The sequence below is a fragment of the Toxoplasma gondii genome, chromosome XI, assembly GCF_000006565.2.
Source record: "Toxoplasma gondii ME49 chromosome XI, whole genome shotgun sequence".
In the NCBI taxonomy this organism is placed as follows: Eukaryota; Apicomplexa; class Conoidasida; order Eucoccidiorida; family Sarcocystidae; genus Toxoplasma; species Toxoplasma gondii.
In genome coordinates, this window is record NC_031479.1 from 1,900,811 (window position 1) to 1,921,598 (window position 20,788).

At 56.3% G+C, this 20,788-nt stretch overlaps 2 protein-coding genes across 2 annotated transcripts; one reads left to right on the forward strand and one right to left on the reverse strand.

The window, feature by feature from the left end:
• Positions 1 to 3: 3 nt before the first annotated feature.
• On the reverse strand, positions 4 to 8,192 carry TGME49_311240 (DnaJ family chaperone, putative). Its single transcript, XM_018782662.1, has 9 exons — positions 7,403 to 8,192; positions 6,464 to 6,551; positions 5,743 to 6,073; positions 5,415 to 5,520; positions 5,004 to 5,149; positions 4,138 to 4,263; positions 3,431 to 3,518; positions 3,174 to 3,277; positions 4 to 2,679 (listed from the first exon to the last, which is right to left on the reverse strand). Exons 1-9 carry the CDS (start codon positions 7,530 to 7,532, stop codon positions 2,518 to 2,520), a joined length of 1,281 nt encoding a protein of 426 aa, XP_018635531.1. The 5' UTR covers positions 7,533 to 8,192; the 3' UTR covers positions 4 to 2,517.
• A 2,199-nt stretch (positions 8,193 to 10,391) lies between these two features.
• On the forward strand, positions 10,392 to 20,347 carry TGME49_311250 (hypothetical protein). The gene is made up of 7 exons (XM_018782663.1): positions 10,392 to 11,602; positions 11,785 to 12,607; positions 13,062 to 14,219; positions 14,883 to 16,801; positions 17,392 to 17,699; positions 18,549 to 18,873; positions 19,441 to 20,347. Exons 1-7 carry the CDS (start codon positions 11,081 to 11,083, stop codon positions 19,933 to 19,935), a joined length of 5,550 nt encoding a protein of 1,849 aa, XP_018635530.1. The 5' UTR covers positions 10,392 to 11,080; the 3' UTR covers positions 19,936 to 20,347.
• The last annotated feature ends 441 nt before the right edge of the window (positions 20,348 to 20,788 follow it).

Sequence of the window (20,788 nt, forward strand, 5' to 3'; positions counted from 1 at the left end):
TACTATTCGGAATTTAGTTTAGGTGCATTCTTCGCCAGAAAGCTCGCCAGTTCGTTCGTAAACTTAGTGAAGTATGCTGCTCACGCGATCAACCATCCGTGACACTGGCACTGCGGTCCACATTCTCATCTGGAGAACATGACTGGGTAGACTTGCAGAATTGCAGTCATAAAGACTAGAACGGTTGTAACTCTCACCACCGGAATATGACCCAATATCCCAGTTTCAAGACACTATTTCGGCGCCCGAAATGGTGCCACATGGCTTCTGAGTTCCCGTTCAAAAAATCGCGACACACTGCTGTCCTGTGGCAGTATCGTTAAAACCGTAGCAATCATCTTGATTACAATCCCGTACCTTCAAAGCTGTGCACCGAATGGATACTTTGGAGCTGCAGCGAAACCGGCAGAGACCAGATCGCAGGCGGCTCTAGCTACCATTTTCTCCGGTCGCCATGTCTTCCGTAAGCGTGTGCCATGGAAGTGAGAGGCGGCCAGCGTAGCTTCCATCCGGGACGATGTGTTATTCGCGTGTCTCGGCGGTTTTTACTTCATGGGAATCCTTGGAAAGAAAAACCAATTTGATCACGCGGTATGGGGAAAGTGGAACCAAGTGCAGAACAGCTGTTCGGGACTTTATCGCCGGAGTCGAACTCGTTCTAATGACCCACGACGCCTGAGGCGGATGGCGGGGCAAAAAAACAGACTGCTTTCCTGCGGAAAATGCTTTTCGCGTAGCAGTAAGCGTTCCTCCTCTCCGTGATTTTTTTATCTTGTCTGAACAAACCACGTCGTCAAGTTCTCGACTGCGCTCCAGAGAACTATCAAACTGCCACAGTTGACCAAGTGAATTGTCGAGTCTGTGACGTCAGTCACTTTCAACAAGACACCGGGACTTGCCCAGAAGAAGCAAGTGTGATGGTTCCTTTCCATTAAGGAAGAAATATGTCGTCTTCATCGCACGCGCGGAGGCGAAACGGCTGCCGACACTGTGCGAAGAAAGCGAGCAACAAGGAGCAAGTACGTTGGTGCTTGCTTCTTGCATTACGAGAGACACAGGCGTGAAGGCAAGAAAAAACACAAAAGCGCGTGTGGTCTACACGGACGCTGGTCGGAGGCGTACCAGAAAGAAGCTGAAAACCGTGAGAAGGTCAAACGAACGACGCCCCTTTATCAGGGCTTCGGCAGGAAACACACCAAGAGAGACGGGGGACAGAAGAACACGAGTGAACAGCTGCACTTTTTAAACAGACCGGGGTGCGCGAAAAGAATCCGAGGACCATTCCGGCCCACAGACACAGCGCACCCAACTTCACACTCCCCTCCAAAAAGAGAGCATGCTGCTGACTCACATGCCCGGATCCCCCAGCCTACTCAGCACGTCACACAGGACGAGGGGACTCAGAGAAAAGCACTGGCGGGCCGTCCGAAAAAACAGAGACAGAAGAGAGGAAACCTGTGGACCGGGGGAGCGTGACGTTCTGCCTCTTTATCGAAAGAAAAACGCTTTCCTGCGTCTGTCTTTCTTCGCCTTCCCTTCGACCCCCCACTCCCTGCTGCACGCCTCCCGACGCAGTCCAAGCCGGCATGCCCCCTCCAGGTGTCGGTACACCTCAAGAACTCTCGCTTTCCCGCGCAGTTCTCTTCTCCCGCTACGAAGTCGCACTTCACTTTGTAAGAAGAGTTCGCTCCGCGGTATTTCCCTCGGGAAGCTTCACGGCTGGGCTAGCCAGATCCACTCCAAACCGCCTTCTCTCACCAGACGACTCCGGACTCGTCACTTTTTCTCTCCGTACACTTTTCGGCAACAGGTACAGCGCAGAACGCATGAAAAGCAGAAAGCCTGTCTCTAACACACCATAGGCGGCGTTTCCGCCGCTCGCGGTGTGTCTGTTTCTCCACTGTACATGACTCGGCAAAGGCCAGCTGGATGTCTTCTCCCGTCGCCTCGAAGGCCGAGGTCACCCTCTGCCAGTTCCTCTTACACCACCCCTCTAAACTCAGTTTCCTCCCTCCTTTCGCATCCTTGCATCCCACCCCCGTGCACTCAGAGAGAGGATCAGTCCGCTTGACAGAGAACGTTTTCACCTGAATTCCTCCCACTCTCAACGTCTGTTTTTGCGAGAGTCCCCCCCCCCGCTCGCTTTTTGCGCCACAAGGTAGGAAGCCGCGGCTGCGAGCAAACGCCGGGGATCGCCTCAGCACACCTCCCTCTGCCACACTCTCGCAAAACGCTTTCTCGTGGGCCTCTCGTCCCAATCCAAACCAATTATTGGTGTATACGCGGTCTTCTCCTTCTTCCACCAAGCCTCTCTCTCTCTCTCCCCGGACCCTCCCTCCCGAAGTCGCTCTAGCTGTTCTTCCCTAGACGATTTCTTCTCGATCGTCTTTCTTCTCGCTCCGTTCTCCCCTCAGCTTCTCTCCCCGCAAAGTCTCCTCTACCACCGCATGTCTCTTTCGCGACTTTTCTGCTTCCCAGAGCCTCTTGCGTCTCCCGCATTCCCTATATGTGAATCCGTTACTGTTGTCGGCACTGGACGCGCTGCTGCCCCGGATGCTCGTCCTCATCGTCCTCCTCGTAAGCCTCGCCGCTTCGCTGCGTCTGCTGACGGTTTCGCAACTCGTCTGGGTCGACTGGCTCCGCTACGTGCACCTCCACATGCGGATCATCTTCGCTGACCTGCAGAAGAAGAAGATGAGACAGCGAACTCGCGAGACGCGCTCCACCCAGCCTGCCTACAAAAAGACGACTCTCTGTCTCTCAACACGTAGCTAGCTGCCTGCCTCGGACGCGTTCCAGTGCAGCCGGCCCACCAGCTGAAAAGCTTGCAGAAGCTGTTCCCCCGCTGAGCGTCGCCGCTGGCCAGATCGACCTTCCCTACAAGTTCCCCGTCTCTTCAGCGTGCTAGTGTCTCTCAACTCCAAACATGTTTTTCTATCTGAGACGGGACTCATGCCCTCTCGTCTTGCACTGTCCCACCCGCGCATTTCGCGTCTCCGCGTCTTCCACGCGCATCGTCTTCCTAATCCTTCCCTGTATGTCTTTGTTTCTGAGAGATCTGTTCCACGAAGTTGACGGGTCTCGCTGGGTGCGGCTTCCTGGTTTCTCCTTCCCCTTTCCTGCCTCCCCCTCCTCCCCCCGAAGCACTGCTCCTTTCCACTTCGTTCACTTACCATCACTGCCTCTGTCGGCTTTGGGAGAATCTGACTGAGACTCTTCGCGTCTGCATCGCTGACGTGTTCAGGAAACTCGACCTCGAACACGATGAACAAATCGCCTGAAAATCATCCGCGCAGAAGAACATGCGTTTCTGCAGCTTAGGCGACGAAAAGGCTACTACGACTGCAAAGGTCTTTCCACAAAAAAGCTGCAGATAAAGAGGATGAGTTTCTAGCGAGCCTTCCACGTCCTCTCGACTTTCTCTCCTTACCCTTCAAGAACGGATTCTTCTGCTGAGGCATGCCTTCACCCTTGATGATCTGCACAGCGTCAGGCTTCGTGACGGTGCCGGGGGGGCTCTGAAAACACAGGCACCGAAATCTCCGCGTTTGTTGAACGAAGTCGCACAGGCGGAACGCGAAGAAGCACACGCACAAGACCCAGACAGACAGACAAACAAAAAAACTAGAGGTTCTGCCACACAACACCTCAGCGAATAAACAACATCCTCGTGGACCTTCGTCGAGTGTCTCTAACGAGCGGAGCTCGAGTTCTCTCGGCCGGTCCGATCCCGACATCGGGCAGTAATCGCTTTCCGTTTGCAGATGAAAAGACACGCGAGTCGATCGCGTAGCGAAGACGGTCCGAACCGCTTGTCTCGACAGCAACGCGGATCGAAAAGAGACTCTCTCGCACTCGCTCTTGTCGACGAGAGTCCGTCGATCGAGAGCGTAGTCAGGAAACAGAAGCCGAAGAGAAAGCTTTCAAGCGACACGAACGCAGCACTCGGGAAGAGGAGAGACAGCACGAAAAGCCACACCAGAAGCATGAGGCGACGGCAGGCCACCGCAGAGGATTCGAGAGCGCAAAAAGACGAAGAGCGTCGCCGGTTGAGCCGGCATTTTTGCGAGGAAAGAAAGAGAGCTTCGAAACGACTGGTTGCCGGAGTTCGGTGGAAATCCACATTTGGTCTTTTACCTGAATCAGGAGCTGACGTCCGTCGAGATGGGTTAACACAAATTTGAAGCCGCAGAGCGACTCGAGGAGAGAAATCTTCTTCGTCATAAACAGGTCGTTGCCCCGACGCTTGAAGACAGCGTGCTCCTGCGTCGATTCCAAACACAGCGCGGAGAAAGGTGACGAACCGCGGGAGAAAACGAAAACGCTTGCGGGACAATGTGACGACAGCATGGTGCAGAAGAGAAAAACGCAGACTTTGACATCACACGTCTCTTTAAGAACCTACAAGTGACGCGGTCGCGAACACCACTTAAACCGAGACCAGCTCCAGCAAGGTAGACTGCCGCTGTGCTTGTCGTCTTTCCTCATTTTCCATAGAAACAAGAGCGAAGACGATGCCCCACAGAGAAGTCCCTCGCGACCGACGCGACACTCTTCCCGACAGCGAAGTCCGGGCGTTGCGCTCTCAAAAAAACACGCGTGAAAATCGATCCGCCTCGTCCAAGTGGTGTCCTCTTGTGACGCGAGTCCGGCCTCCTTTCTGTCGCTCCTCTGTTTGCCATCTTTCTTGGACTCTTCCCCCCCCCCCAAAAACGTCTCCAGACACGAAGTCTGCCACAAATCCCCCTCCTTTCTTTGCACCTCTCGCCCCCGTTACCGCCTCCCCTGCCACACGCGCGGTCTCTTCAGGTCCTTTTGAAGGCTCGACTCGTCGCTCGGCCAAGGTATCCGACAAGCGCCGCTTGTCCACGCGCACCGCCTCCAGCGATCACCTCGTCGACCGTTTCAAGCCAAGTCAAGCTTTCCGTCCATCCACTCCATTTCGTTCACGCAAGGGTGAGGCTGCCACCACAGCTGAGACTCCTCGCGACGCCCTTCCTCACCTGCTGCTCCAAAATGAAGATGACATCTCCGGGGATCTCGTTCGGCCGTTCGTCCGCGTCACCACGGAAAATAACTTTGTGGTGGTTCTTGGCGCCCTTCTCGATGTAGATTTCGAGAATCTTCCTCTCCTTCACGACCCCCTTTCCTGCGGAGAGCACAGCACACGCGACACAGAAAACATCTCGGATGCTCCAAACCGCAGAGGCGCGAGTGCGACCGGCGCGGCGACCGTAAACAGGAGGTGTACACACACGACGGAAAGAGACGGATCTCCCGCGCGTTCACCGCCAGACGGCCCCGAGGAAGAGGGGAGCAGCAACACCGGTCCGCGGAGCTGCAAAACAGGCCATGCCAGCTGCCAGCTCTGAACGCTGCACTCTATTCAAGGTGGAAGTCTCAAAGAAACGCACCTGTGCAGGACTTGCACCGCTTGCTCGGGTCCATCGACTTGCCAGCGCCCTTGCAAGCGGGGCAAACGCTCTGCGTCTGCTGAATCATCGGGCCGATCTGACGCGTCTGCACACGCGCAACGCACAACAGCCACACAGAACGGGTGGTGCTTGACTCGTCGGCTTCTGCACAACTTGCTGTCGCTTGGCGTCGCGCCTCCACCCTCGCGTCTGCCGCGGCTTGCTGAACACGCTCTTTCAGAGGCAACCCCCTCGCAGCGAGCCTTCCCCGTCCTTGCTGCTCAGGCGCAAACCGCGACCGTGCGCTCTGCCCTTCTGTGAAACGTACCACAACTTTGACTCCATGGCCGTCGCAGTCGTGGCAGGTGGTGAGAGCATCTGCAGGACCTCCGACGCCGTTGCACTGTTTGCAGAGAACGTCCTTGTTGATGGCCATTCTCTTGGTAGCTCCAGAGTACATCTGCTCCAAGGTAACCTTCATCGCAGAGACGATGTCTTCTCCCTTCTTCTTGGACGGCTGCCGAGACGCGCGGCGGCCGCCTCCGAAGAACAAGTCGAAGATGTCTGTGGGGTCGGCGCCCGCGCCTCCGTTCTCCAAACCTTCCTCGCCATGGTCATCGTAGATCCGCCGTTTCTCGGGATCCGAGAGAACCTCGTATCTGGTAGACGCGGGAAGACGACGCAGAGAGATGCGGCGTGTTTCTCCGTCACACACCGAAGAGAGCCGACGAAGCCACAGAATGCACAGGAAGAGGCCCGGAAAATACGAAAAAACAAAAGAACGAGCGACAGGCGTGCGACCCTCGACGCGGCGGTCAGGCCGCAAGGTGAAACAGACCAGAGACAGCCAAAAATTGTGGGGCATCGATGAAAGTGTCACACGAGGACTCCGCGCGACGAGGCTCTCGAAACCACAGAGCGTCTTTCATTTGAGGAGGCGTCGATGAGAAACAAGTCCCTCTAACGAGCACCTGGAAAGATGCTTTCTCTTGACGAAGACGCCACCAGGACAGACCAGTGAGAAGGAAGAACATGTTCTGTCAACTTACGCCCGAGAGATTTCTTTGAATTTCTCAGGGTCGCCGCCCTTGTCGGGGTGGTGCTTGATGGCCAGCTTTCTGTAACTCTTCTTGATATCTGAAGACAGCCGAGACACCACACACAGGCACAAGGTGAGTTCCCCCGGCCTCGGCCCCGCTGTAAGGTAACCACCGGCAAGTTCGTCGATTCGTCCTAGAAAGGTCATCTTCGGTGTCCGGTGTACGGACAGTTCGGAGGGGTGGACAGAGTCTCGCGTCCCCCCGAACACGATTCGATCTTGCGCACCAGCCGACAGAGAAACCACACTGCACAGTTCCGAACCCACGGTCGCGGGAAGCACCATTCTGCCTTCCCCAAGCCCGCCAGACCGAGATGGTCTGAGATCAGGAGAACGTACGGTTACCCACGGACAAGACGCTTCTTTCGACTGCTCATGTCACAAAGGAGAAAGGGCAGATGCTCCGCGGCAAGAGCACTCGAACCTCTGCAACTGCAGACTGAGAGAAAGGACGCCCCACGGGAAGCAAGAAGCTTTTGATTTCGGGTGCGTGCAGCCAAATTACTGAGAGACTCGCCCGAAACACATTTCACCGGTTTGTTGCATTCGTTCTGGACGGCTCGGGGGTGAGGGGGGACGTGGTTCGGGCCAGAAGCATGCCAAGCAGAAAAATCTGTGACCCGCGACGCCCGGAAGAAGCGAAGCAGGCACAGTCTGCCTTTCCGCTGGCCCGAGCCAGCCATTCTGGATTACATAAACCGCACACGGTGCCGAGACTCACGTTACAAACAGTGCGATCACAACGGCGGTGGCCCTACCGAAGGTTTTTTGCGGAGTTTTCTGCGCGTCTTTTGAGTGCTGGCCATTATCAAGTGGTCCAACTCAGCGACACAACACGCGCAGACGGAACGAAACACCCAAAAGATGGCAGATTCGGCTCGCGACGTACCGGCAACCGACGCAGTGCGGTCAACTTCCAGGATCTCGTAAAATTTCGTGTTGTTTTTCTCTTTGCTGCCGCCCCGTCGCGGACCAGGTCCACGCATGTCGTCCCCGAAGGGGAAGCTGCCAAAATACATTTTGCAGGAAAGGTGTGGGGGAAGGAGAGCTTGCACGGCCAAAGAGTTCGACGATGGGAACGGAAGAGGCACCAGCAACTTTCTCGAGTGTCTCTCAAACGAAAAGCTTGGAACCGCAGTTGCGAGTCACGCGGAGGCAGAACCGGCGGGAGGAAAGAGCAGGACGACGAGAAGCGAGGTGGCGCAGCACGCCGCCCGGATTGGGTTGCGGACCCGTGAGCACAGTGCAGAGGAAGCGGCCAAGAAAAATTCAACAGAAAAAGACGTGTTCTGCGGGTGGAAACGAAAGGACCGCGAGACGAAGGGTGGGGCGCACTGCGGTGCTTTTTCCCGGCCGGACGAGGGGGTGGGACGCCGAAACGACTGTAGCGGAACTAGATCAACGCAGGACGCACGAAAGACGCGTTCGCGAGTCGCAGACAAACAGAAGCAAAACAATCCCCGAAAAAGGAGAATAAACGGGCGAAATCGCTGAGCGCCTGTTGATAGCCGTGCTCAAGGAAAGAATCCGCGGACGGGGGCAATCTGGCAGAGCTTATATGGAAGCGGGCGGGGGATGCGGGATCAGAGGCAAACACAACTAGTAGTGCACTTGCGCCATGCATACACACGATCATAGACTGCGGAAAGCGGAGGCGACCGTCGCGGCGCCGAGCGCGAGAAACCGCTAAAAGAGTATTTATAAAGGAAGAAGAAATCCCTGCTCTCACGCCTCTGCACACTCTGGAGAAGCACCGAGTTCCCGAACCACGCAGCGGGCTCACCTGGCCCCCCCTTCCCCCCTGGGTGTGCCTACTGCAGCCAGGGCACCCTAAACTCTACGCGGAAAACGGAGCAAAGGTACCCCCAGCGGATCTTGCGCCCTCAGCTGGCCTTTCTCTGGGCCACCGCAGTTTCTCCGTTACAATTAAGCGTATAAGGGAAACAGCGTTCCCTTGAAACTCGAGCGAGCCTTTCAGAATCTTGCAAAAACGCACTGTGGCCGCCGCCTGAAAACAAGGATCGCGACGAAAGGTCTCGCAGACACGCGTTCTCGCTATGCACTCCGTCTTCTGGTCTTTCCAGGAAGAAACTACAGTCGAATTGTTATAATGGCCTTTCCGTTAAAAAGTTCCTTCCAATAGGAGAGTTCCTGGTCATTCTGATGTGCACTTAGAGGCGACCCAGGGGAAGCGTTCGGCAGCTGCGTCGGGGAAAGTAACGGTGGACTGAGATGGCGTGTCTCGAGGCTTTAGAACTGAGACACCGAATTCTTAAACAGATTTTGTCTTGATAAGAAAACCTGGCTGCTTAGTGACTGGCACTACGCTTCTCATCTGTGGTCGCTTCCGATGGAATGGGCACTGAACGCACGCTCGGGTGCTGCGCCTATCTACAACGCACGAAACCTCGTCACAAAGACTAGTCGGAGTCGATACTGTGGAGATTTAGTCTCGAGTGAACTGCCGGAGGCGGGCTGCGAAGCTCACTTTCGCGAACTCCTCTGTCCAAAGGCAGCTAGGGGGTATAAACAGGTCTGTCTCAGAGATCATAATTCCTAGGGCGATGGTACTGGCCGTACTCGCGTAGGACCAGTAATCTTTTGCGCTGTGAATGTGAATGACAAGGGTATCCCAAATATTGCACCTCGAACGCAAACCGTTTTCCGCGCTATTTTCATGGCGGTTCTCGGTGCACTCTGGGTATGGACGACTTGGGCGCTTCGTATGTCGATGGCAGTCTATCAGCGGGGACACGGAAAGAGACAAACTGTCTCAAGAAGAACTGGACTGCTGTGTTGTTGAGAAAACTAAAGTGCATCGGTCCGATCAGAAGCATGGTACTTGCTGACACGCAAACGAATGGCCAGAAAAGAGAAATCTGGAACTGTCAACCGAATAACCGTTCACTGCTGCTGCATGGAGGGAGAGGGCACGCGGAAATACTCGGGGAGACGGCGACAACTTTTTGCTTTCGGAGGCACTAGTAGGACGGTATTACAACGAGTCGGGGTAAGGGCTGTACGTGGCGTGTGGAGCACCTCCTGGAAGGAACTGCATTCCCGCTGCCGTTCTCCACGGTTTATAGCAGGTGGAGACGTGACTCTTTGGGAGCTCCAGCACGTCCTCTCGCAGAAAATATGTTGAATTAAGAAGACTCAGTGGCAAGAATCATATGCGACTTCCCAGAGGCGCCTGAATCGCAGCCAACACTTGACGCCAACTTCACGCGCAACAGTCAGGTGTACATACACCCCAGCCATATGCCCCGCACGACCCCTCGTGAGCGTTTTTCTCCTTTCTTTTATTGATTAGAGGCTCTAATACGTCTGTCCACTCTTTTTCAGGTGTTTTACCAATGCACGTTTGTCTTGTCTTTTATCTTTCCTCTCATTTGCGCCTTGCTGTCCCCCAACAACCTGTCACCTCCCTGGTCTGCTCCCAGACGGTCTTCCCTTCACTTCCCCTTGCTTCTGCAAAGTTTTCACTTTTTATCTCTGCAGCAGTTCTTGTCTTGTCTCTGACGTCTCCCACGATTCATCAGCTCTCAAACGCCTGATCGACTCCGACAAGCGGTATTTGTCCACCGCAGATGAATGTGAAATCGCAGAGATGTGTACGTTTGAGCGCTCGTCTTGGCAGGCGAAGAATGTGCTTGCATCAGTTTAGACAATGACAAACGCAAGAACAGCTCAAACGAACCTCACAATGAGAAAAGACCTTTCCTTCCTCGCCCCCCTCCAGCTGGCTCGGCGTCTGCGAGCTGTGCATGCGTTTTCTTGGCGATGTGTGTTACTCGGGGTTCTGCGTGTAAATCGACACCCGGCGGCGCCTTTGTCCTCAAGAACAGTACCGCCGATGTCTTTTCTTCGCAGTTCTCCTGGTGAGGAGTATTTGTTTTCGTTTCTGCTTTTCCCTCGATCGCCACTGCACGCGGGTACACCGCACGCTTGGCAGACTGCGCCCTTCTTCTCGCCGCGTTGCCCTGTCGGTTACTTGTCTCGACGCGCTTTCCCTTCGCTGACCCCATTTCTTCGCCTTCGCCTCAACTGTCTCTTCGAGGCAGAGTGATGGAGCCCAGCAGAGATATTGTTCTTTCGTACGCGGGGAGAAACACGCTTCTCTCTTCGCATTCGTAGACTGCAGCGCGGCAGTGCAGGTCGCGAAGCCAGCCGCGACAACACTCGAGCACGCAACCCAGCCTTTTTCGAGTGCTTTTTTCCGACAGGTTTTCTCTAACATTTCCCTGGACTGTTTCGCAGCAATGTAAGGCGCAGATAGGCGCCTTCCGGGCGAAGACCCTCGCCTGCTGTGGCCTCCGGCTCGCGCCCGATCTCGTTATCTTGTGACTCTCTCTCCTCCTCTGCCCCCTTCGCCTCTTCCTCTGCTCTTCTCTTTCCGGCATTCAGCTGTGTCATCGCAGTTCCTCTCTCCCTTTCTCTATTTCAAGGGAGGTTTCGTCTCTTTGTCTCACCTCGCCTTTCCCTGCGTACTTGTCCTCGGTCTCCCTTTCTTCTCGCGGGGAAAGGAGCAGAGTCATTTCTGGACGTTCCAAGAACCTGGCAGACCATGGATTTCTCGCATCCGCTGCATGCGCGGCTGCGCCCGCGAGCGAGGCCTGGTGGCTCAGGCTCAGGCGCGGTGCAGGAGATCTACACAGGTCGATATCGGATGAGTTACGGCTGTCACTTTGCGGCAGCGAGCGCACACGACAGCTCCGTCTACGTGGTGGAGCACGACTTCAAGATCTACCGACTCATCAATCCGTCCTCAGAGTCTCCCTCTCCAGCCTCGGCGGGTGCGGAGGGCGCCTGCGTGTCCTCCTGCTGTACGTACAGCTCAGACTGCCCCTTCTCTCAGCGCCAGAGCGGCAGCGCTCTGCGAGGAGAGACTGAGAGGCATTTGCGACGAGCGTCGGATGAGCGAAGGCATCTCCGAGGCGGCACTCTGCCTGGCGAGCTCGCAGACGAGATGAGGGCCTCGGGAGAACTCCAGAAAGAGTGGAGAAAGCAGCTCCTCGTGGACGTCATTCCCTATCTCTTCTGCAACCACAGGAAGGAGTACTCGAAGCTGTTCACAGGAAACAAACAGGCAAGTCGCGCTTTCGCAGTCCAGGATCGCAAGGGGAGCAGAGCGGCGCAGCCCACTTTGAGCTTCTCTGTTGCAGCGGAAACGCCCGGAGAACCGGACGCGACAAAACAGCTCCTCCTTTCAGGCGTACGTACACTCGGTCGCGGCGGTGTGTCGTTGTTTCGTGTCTGCGTGTTTTGTAGTTCGATGTGCCGCGCATGCGAGAGCTGCGACGGTCTTGCTGCTTGATGGCGAACTCCTGCGACGGAATGCTCTACCTCCTTCTCCACCATACGCTCTTCCGGATCTCACTCTCGGGTGTAATGACACCGGTCGCAAACCTCGTGCAGGCTGCCACGGCTCTGCTCCGAGAACACTGCTCTCGACCTCTTCTGCTCTGTCCGCCGCGCGACGCTGGGGCGTCTGAGGAGCGAAGAGGGCCTTCGCGGAGGAACCTGTCAAGAGCTCAAGACAGAGAACGGCGAGAGCGAGCAAGTCGAGACCGAGACGCTTGCGCTGGCGTAGACACTGGCGGCCGGCAGCCAAGAGCGAAGAAAGGCGTCAGCGCCTCCGACGAGGACTGGGGCTTCGAGCCCCGCGGAGTACGGACACCTCAGGAAGAAGCGCGAAGAGGCTTTTCGAGTCGCGCGGCGCGTCCGTCAGACGGGCGAGCGAGGAGGGAAGCCTGTGGCTCTAAATGCGGAGTTGCTTCGGCGTCTTCTCGCCCTCTGTCTCCGAAGAGTCGAGACTCGAGACACGCCGCGGCGCGACGCGAGAAGGCCCGCGAAGAGACTGCTGAAGAAGAGGACTTCTTTTCAAACCTGAGTTTCCATACGCGCCTCGATGGTGCAGACCCCACAAGCGCCCTTGAAGTCGCCACATGCTGCATTGATGGAAGAGGCTGGTGCTTCTTCACCGTCCAGGGGACGGATGACGCTTCTCGCTCGACTCTTCCGTTTGTCGACTCGGTGCGCCCGGCCAGCAGATCCGCAGATGAAGGACCGCCTTCCGAACGCAAACCCGAAGGTGAAGATATCGTCTTTCGTTGCGTGTTGATGTCCAGTTCGAACGATGTACACACAGACGCAAGCAACGATGTACATCTGTGGGTCGGCGCCTACGTGTGAACCTCTGTAGAAGTCGCAGGAGTCCCCGGAAGCAAGGATGCGGTAGTCTGTGTTCTCGCTTGTGTCTTTCTGCGTGAAACCCTCTAAGGTCCTTGGTACATCCACATTGCCCCCTAGATCTACAGAGGTGTCTATGGCCGGTAGCTGACGGTGCAACGGTTCTGAGCGCTGCCCGGACATCAACACAATCACAGTCGACGCGCGTGCTTCGTTCTGCCTTTTTCGAGGCGCGCAGTGCCGGTGTTGAGCTGCTCGCCATTGACTGATCTCCGTCTCCTTTTGCTTCTCTCGCCTTTCTCTGCTTTCGCTCGTCACGGAGAGTGCGCCTTCGCGTTCTTCTGTCACGTTCGCAGGTGTGTTGCTCTGTCTCGACACGGGCGCAGTGACGCCGGTGATTCACCCGGTTTTTCTGCCTACGACTGTGGACCCCGCGCGCGTCTTCCTGCCGTCGGTCGCCGCGCACCCTGTCGGCGGCATCACATGCGCCGTCGGGCAGGCCGCCGTGACGATCAGAAAACCTGAGGCAAGGCGCAGATCGCGTCGCGAGAGAGAACACGCAGAGGTGGAAGACAGTCCAGACGCCAGAAGCCGAGCGCGCGTAGAAATCAGATCAAAAAGGGAAGAAGGAAGAGAGGACGGAGGAGAAGCAGCGAGGGAGGACGGAGGAGAAGAGAGCGAAGAAAAGGAAGGGGAAGAAGGAGGAGCTACAGCGCCGCCACAGGGGGCAAGCGGGAGTGTCAGAGAGGATCTCGAGAGGAGGCGAGGACAGAGACAGAGAGAGAGAGGAGAGAGTAAGGAGGGAGAGCAACAGGAAGAAGAGGAGATGGAGGGAGCAGGGGAAGAATTGCGAGTGCAGAGGAGACCTGCAGGGAATCGTGCAGCAGGGCTTCCATTTGGAGATGGAGAGCCTCCGGGGGAGGAAGCAAAACGCCCTGCACGGCGGCAGACTGAGGAAGCGAGGGAAGACACTTTCTCAGCTGAGCTGGGTGAGGGGTCTCCATCTCCGCGTTTGTCTGCGCGTGGGGGAGAAGAGAACTGTCGAGAAATCGAAAGGGAAACTGAACAAGGCAGTCTCTCGAAGGGGGAAACGAGGACTGGAGACGCACCTCAAGGGCTGCCTTCCTTCTTCTCGTCCTTCACGTCTCCCGGGTGTACAGACACCAGACGAGACTGGCGGGGCGCGAGTGCCGGCGCATCATCAGTCGCGGGGGCGTTCGCAGCGCAAGACGAAGGCGACGAGGAACGGCGAGAGGAAAAGGAGACACGGGAAGCAGAAGAGGAACGAGAAGAAGAAGAGGAGCGAGAAGAAGAAGAGGAGCGAGACGAAGAAGAGGAGCGAGGAGAGGAGGAAGACCGAGAAGAAGAGGACCGAGAAGAAGAGGAACGAGAAGAAGAGGAACGAAGAGACGAAGAGGAGCGAGAAGAAGAGGGGACAAGAAGTGACTGGTGGTTTTACCCTGTCGACGAAGACGAACCGTGGAGTCTCGTGCCCATGATGGAAGTGATGAACAGTGAGCGTTCTAGATTCCCCTTTCTCCATTGCTCTTTGGGAACTCCGTGGAGCGCGTCTTTGCCTCGATCCGGTGGATTTCTCTCGTGGCTGAGATTCTCTTTCACCCGCAGACTTCGCGTCACCTCTGTGGTCGGCCTGTCGCGAGTTCTCTTCATCACGTCATGTGCAGGTCACTGCTTCACGCACACGAAAGAGAAAGAGAGCTCACCTTGGTGCATGTGGTGGCAACGGAGAAGAGAGAAAACAGTTCGGTATCTGGTGTCTATACACTCGAATATGAGCATGCAAACTGCGTTCTTGCAGTTCCTCCTGGTCGCCGACTCTCGACGCCATTTCCTGCTTTTTTTCCATCCGGAGATTCCCAGCTCAAGACCGACTTGGGGACTGGATTCGACATGTCTTGTGTCTGTCTTCTTCGCACCTGAGTTATCTGTTTCATGTGATTTGCGCGTTCGTATACGTGAGCGTGATCTTCGTCTCTTTCCGCAGCACCGCTGTTCTCGTTCCCCAAGTGTTCCAGCCTGAGTTCTCTCTCACCCTCATCTTCAACAAGTGCATCCTGTTGGTTTCTCTCCGTTTTTTCGTTTTCGCCATGTGCCACTCACGCCCCTCCTCCGAGAGCTCTTCCTTTCTGTGGCGCCTGCCTCTGTGTCTTCCGTAGACCGAGACCTCCACGAGCTCGCCCAGCAGACGACGCTGAACTTTGGAGGAAGCCTGGAGAACAGCGTATGCATCTACGCCTTTGACCGGTACAGCGCCTGTTGCTGGCTCCTCTGGCAGCCAGGCCACTCCGTGCGCGAACAGGGGCGCGGCGAGACAGCCGTCAGTCTCGAGTGCGCCTACTTGATTCAACTCCCCGCGGAGCTGTACTGGCAGGAGGCTCAGCGCTGTCTCCTCGCGCTCCGGGCGAAGCAGCGGGCGGACAGAAGAAGAAGGCGCGAACTTGCGCGACGGAGACGCGAAGAGACACTGACACTCGAAGGCCGAGGGAGAAGTGGAGAAGACTGGCAACGCGGGAGAAGTGACGAGGAGGCGAGTGACAGCGGCGAAGAAGGTGATGAAGCGTTTATGGCGTCGGCTGCGGCGGCACTGTTTGGACCGGGGGCCGCCGACACGGCGCTCGTCCCGGGTGTATCTACACCTGGCGAGGGGTACAGCAGGTCGGCGGGAGCGCCGCCGGCGCTGCTCCACATCATTTCGCAGGACGCGCGGCACCTGGAAGTCCGGGAGATGCTGCCGACATCGACGGGTCATTTGCTGATCATGGCAGAGGCGGGGAATAAACTGAAAAAGAGCAGCAGACTTGTGCAAGTTGGCCGTCGTGTGGGGTCTTCTCCGTCCTCACCGGGTGGAGGCCTCGCGCGCGCCTCGACGATTGCGGCCCGCGCCGGGACGCTGCACGACGCAGGCTCGGAGCAGGGCAGCCGAGGCTCTCAACCCCGTCGCGCCGATTCTTCTTCTTCCTCGACGCTTGCCTCTGGATCGCTCTTTGCGTCGCTCTCCTCGACCTTGTCCTGGGCTGCGGCGCCCTCTGGGACCTCGCCTCGCAGCGAGGGCGACGAGGGTGTCTCCTCGGAGGCAGCGGGTATTTCCTCCTCGATGCCGACCGCGGCGCTAGCACGCCGCCTCCAGACGACCAGGCGGCCAGTCTTGGGCGGGTCTCTCGGAGAGGCCTTACCTATTCCCCGGCGAGGGACAGCGGTGTCCGCAACTGCGTCGCGGAGGCTCGGCGCCCGCGCTTCAGCCCGCCTGCCGCCCATGACCGCCGCGGGTGTAGCTACAGCTGGCGACGTCCCGCGCCGCTTGCTGTCAGGGCCGGGCGCCGAGTCGGCGCTGCAGCAGAGTCACATCGTCTTGGCGGCTGCGGCAGATCCCGAAGGCGACGAAGACGAAGACTGCGACGCAGTCGTTCTCTTTCTCCTCGACGGCCTTCTCCAGTGTGAAGCCCCCTCCTTCTGGAGCGAGGGCGGGTCGCCAGGGGGCGCCGGCAGAGACTCCTGGGGAGACAGCGCGCTGTCTCGACACCCTGGAACAACCGGAAGCTGTCGCAGGGGGATCGCGCCACTCTCTACATTGCTGGGGGAGAGCAGCGCGTCGAGCCAGGCGGTTGGCATGCCGAGGCACCGAGAGACTTACGAGGCGCATCCGGCGGTCGCGGGCTTCTCTCGGGGCCTCAACCCGCTGCCTGCGCGTGAGGCAGGGACTCAGCCGATTCCCGCTTCTCCACTTCGAGCGTCGTCGGCGCCCTCTGCCTTTCCTCTCTCTCTGACGCAAAACGCGCGCTCTCTCTGCTGCTTCTGCCGCCTGAGGCGCGAGCACGCAGACAGCCTGTCTCTCTCCGACGACTTCTTCGGACTCTGGACCGATGCCGCAGCTCCTTCGGCCACCAGCAGCGGCCGCCTCGTTCTCCACCGCAACTTCCTCGACGTTGAAATCTGCTGCTCAGACGGAGTGCGTCTCCCCTCGCACAGAGCCCTCCTCGCCGCCAAAAGCGCCTTCTTTGAGGCGATGCTAACGGGTGCCTGCGTGTGGAGAGAACAAGAGCCCCAGAGCGACTGCGCCAGAGGGCGAAGAGACGGAGTAGGAACGAAAATGCGAGAGAAAGATATTGCGAGAGGGGAAGAGGTAAAAGACGCAAAGGATAGAGAAGATGCGAGCAGTAGAATCAGCGAGAGGTAAAGAAACGAGTGAAAAAAAACGCGCAACTTCGACACAGAGAGGCGCTCGAGGATCCGCGAAGGAAGGGCTACCTTCAACTGATGCAGGTGGAAAAGAAGAAAGGTGGAAGACACAACACCACAAGAAGAAAAATGTAGAGAGAAAGAAGACATGCATGATACCCTCGTTAGAGCAGTGGTGAACACGTTGGAGGGTGAAGAACGGATTGGGCGGGCTGTCTCGCGCCCTCGCTGAGGAACTTGCTATGCATTCGTCTTCTCAGTTCTTTGCCTCGCAAGAGTGTCTGCCCTCTTTTGCTCGTTTGTGCATGCACTGCAGAAAGAAAACGCCCCCTTCATGTGCGAACGTCGATATACATATATATAAATATATATAAATATATATAAATATATATATATATATGTATATATATATATATATATATGGTTGTCTCTGTATCTGTTCGGGTCTCCAGTGCAGTGCTTTGCGATGTTTTCTTTCGTGTGTTTCAGATTTGGGTCCTCAACCTGCCTAGCCACAGCAGCCGCGTGGTCGCGCCGATTCTGCAGTATCTCGCCACCGACAAACTGACGATCCCCTCTCGCTGCTGCTGCTCGCGTTGCTGCCCTTTTCTGAGTGAAACGAGTGAGGCGAGTGACGCTGGAACGGCCGGCGGAGCCGACCCCTGCTGCTCCAGGTGTATGTACGCGTGGCTGCTGGAGCTCTTCTCATGCGCCGAGTTCTGCCTTCTTCAGCCTCTGCAGCTGGAAGTCCTCCACCTCGCATGTCGATGCATCAACAAACACAGTGCTGTCTTTGCGTAAGCGAAGAAGAGAGACGGTTTCTCCAGTGCATCGGCGTCTACGCTGTCTGATGATCTCAGGTTTCGTGCTGGGATCTCCCTCCATTTTTTGAAAATTATTCGAAAATCCAAGTACAATACTTTTCGCCGTAATAATTCACTTAATGAATTCCATTTATTTAAGATTCGTTCAAACCACTCAGAATTAAAGTGAAAAAAACAACTGGAAGGTTCATATGTTAAAGCCTTTACAAGAACTCGTAACAGCCTGCACTCAATTTTCAGCAAAATAGCTTGTCTGGGACAGAACAGAAAGACGTTTCGGCGGAACGCGTTCTTTGTTTTGCGGCTGTTTCCTCTCCTCCAGGGTCGTACCTCTTGTGCCGTGATGTAGACGCATGTTCGTGTCTGTTCTGCGGCGAGGTTGCGCAGTTCCATCCCTGTTTTGATGTGCCGGTATCAATGTCGTCGCTGTGTGTAAATCCATACCCTGCTGTGCGTACACCCGATGTGGGGTTCTCTCCTCGCGGTGGCAGAACGTGCAGCAGGTCGCAGTCTTCTGCTCATGCTAAAGCTTCCTATCGCGTTTCACGGCCGCAAGTCTCTTGCTGTCACCTGGTGTGTGTCTGCGCGGGCGCTTTGCGTGGGTACTTGTCTCGACTTTCGCATCTGGAATATACGCTGGTACAAAGACGTCACCGCGTCCGTCGTACAAAGCAGGTATTGAGGACATAGAGATCGTCACGAGGTCATGGACTCCGCTTTTACCTAACGCTAAGAAGTACTGTCTCTTCTATGCAAATGATTGGGGCTTCACGGTGTTCAGAAAGTTTCTCTTTTCTGCTCGATCTTGCCCTGTGCTCGCAGGTTGTGCAGCCCGTGGACCGCGCCCCATCCGCGTCTCCTTCGTTTTGCCGCCCAGACTCTGATGCTTCATTTTCCCTGTCCATCTGCTTTTCTTCGGCCTCTCCCTTCTGTCTCTTCTAACGCGCCTCTCGGCACCCGGCGGCACTCTGGCGAGCTTGTCTCGGCACTCACGGCAGAGAGGAGGGGAGTGTCTCAACACCTTGAGGGCGGCAGAGAGCAGAGAAAAGAGAGACGAGAGGGCGAGGGGAGAGAGACGCCTCTCTGTGTCTTGGCGAGGGCCCCCGTTCTTCCTCACGTCTTCTGTGCAATTAACGCTTGGTTCTTGGTGAGGACGCTGGAGCAGTGGACAGGGAGACAGACGTTCATAGTGGGGGGTAACTCAAGTCGAGGAATCAGAGACGTTATAGTAGCTCGGATACTGAATAAGCCTCCCGTTACGCGGCATATCCTGCGCCAGTACCGCACGGGGACTGCTCTAGGCTGGTGAAAGCGGTGGATTTCAACATCTCCCACGGCTGACGGGAGCTCAGACATAGAGGGGGAGAAATAGAACGAGCGAAAGAAAGGGAGGTGCCAAACGTCAAATAGAAGAGCAGCAAAGATATGCTTCAATGCAGACAGGGAAGGAATGCCAGGCGTTGTAATTTCGAACTGCTCTCGTGTACGCGTCGCAGCGGGGTCTGCATGTGTGTGCCCAGCTGCTCTCAGCGGTCTCTTGTTTTCCACCTGTGCCTGAAGTCCTGACCGCCAGCGTTTTTCCTGTTCTCGGTGGCAAACACTTGGCTGTTGAAACAGGCTTTTCTGGTCCGCATCCGCTGTTGTGGGTGTCTTTTCTCCGCGTCTGCCGTTCTGAATCTTCTCATCTCTCTTGTGCCTCGTCATTCGCATGCAGACGAGCCCGGTTTGTTCTCCCGTCGTCGCTCAGCTGGTGCAGCAGCTGCTGTCTGCGAGAAAGCCTTTGTGCCGAAGAACCCGCGCCAAGTCGTCAAACTCGAGCGGCGGAGAAAGTGAATTGCTGCAAACGTCTCTCGGCAAGGCGACTCTGTTGTTCAGTTTCGGTTACCGACTCTGTCTGCCTGGGTACTCACCCTTCTCTCCTGATATTCTGCTGGTGCTGCCAGAGCTTTCGGAGACTCAGGCAGGGCCGAGCGACCGATCTACGCTGCTGCCGTGGCAAGATGAGGACCCAGCTGACTGCGGATATGACCCGATGCACTGGCCAGGTAAGGACTCGGGTGTACGGACACTTGAAGACCAATTCTCTGGGGAAGCCATTCACGAGTCGTGTGGTCTTGTGGAAATCTGGGGGAAGGCTCTGGGGTTGTCGAGAGATGTCCGCCGACGAGTCGAGCGCGAACTGCAAGGGATAATTGCGGCTACGCGCTGAAGTAGCTGTGTCGGTGTCTGTCGTGGTGACCTGAAACTGGTGGATAGGCGGGTCGTCACATGGTGCTGGGTGTCTGCTTTGATTTGTACAACTACTCTCATGTGTTTTGGTGGAACGAGAAGATGACGCGGCACCAGCTGCGGTGCATAGTGACAATCGGAGATGCATTCCTCGATCCCTACGGCGTGTGAGAACGGGTGCCGAGATCGGCCACGGCATACTGTGGGCCATGTGGACTTTCGCAATTGCGATAGGGACGAGGATCTCTCACTGAATTTCCTAACAGTAGCAGTGGTGTGTGCGGGGTAAAATAGCGGTGTTTGTTCCTGTCGGGGCCACCGACAGTTTTTGACAACGCGCAGCAGTTTAAAAACGCGACGTCAGACTTGAGTGCTATAATCCTGGATGAGGGAAATGCACCGATTTACACACACCAGTTTTTTCGGCACTGGGAGTTGCTGCACCTCAGCCAGAGCCTTCCGACGGAGCAGAACCACCGCGATACAGGTCCTTGGGTGGCAGCCCTGTACACGACAGACTTAACTCCACGAGCAGAAAAGCAATGAACTCATTTTCAAATGCTTCGTGTCTCCGTAGCACATTTCCTGGCGTTTGAGGCACTTTGACTCCATTCTCAGTAGCACTTTTTTGGGAGACCGCCATAGTTATAAATCTGGAGACTCCACGGTGGATGGACTGAGCCCGGTATCTCGAGAGCCAGACACGTGAGATCGCACAGCTTTGCCGTTCCCTTTGTCACGAAGCGCCCGAGTTCTCGGGAAAGCTACATTTCCTCAAAAGACGATCGAAGCTAAAGGAGAAGAAGACAACCGGCAGCTGCCCTGAGAGTTTG

Excerpts from the sequence above, each read along its gene's own strand:
- TGME49_311240 (XM_018782662.1), bottom strand. The coding sequence starts at position 7,532 with ATGTATTTTGGCAGCTTCCCCTTCGGGGACGACATGCGTGGACCTGGT. Across the intron at positions 5,521-5,742 it reads GCCATGGAGTCAAAGTTGTG|ACGCGTCAGATCGGCCCGAT; the intron begins GTACGTTTCACA and ends GCGCGTGTGCAG. Across the intron at positions 3,519-4,137 it reads GACGTCAGCTCCTGATTCAG|AGCCCCCCCGGCACCGTCAC; the intron begins GTAAAAGACCAA and ends CTGTGTTTTCAG.
- TGME49_311250 (XM_018782663.1), top strand. The coding sequence starts at position 11,081 with ATGGATTTCTCGCATCCGCTGCATGCGCGGCTGCGCCCGCGAGCGAGG. Across the intron at positions 12,608-13,061 it reads TTCCGAACGCAAACCCGAAG|GTGTGTTGCTCTGTCTCGAC; the intron begins GTGAAGATATCG and ends TCACGTTCGCAG. Across the intron at positions 14,220-14,882 it reads CATGATGGAAGTGATGAACA|ACCGAGACCTCCACGAGCTC; the intron begins GTGAGCGTTCTA and ends TGTCTTCCGTAG.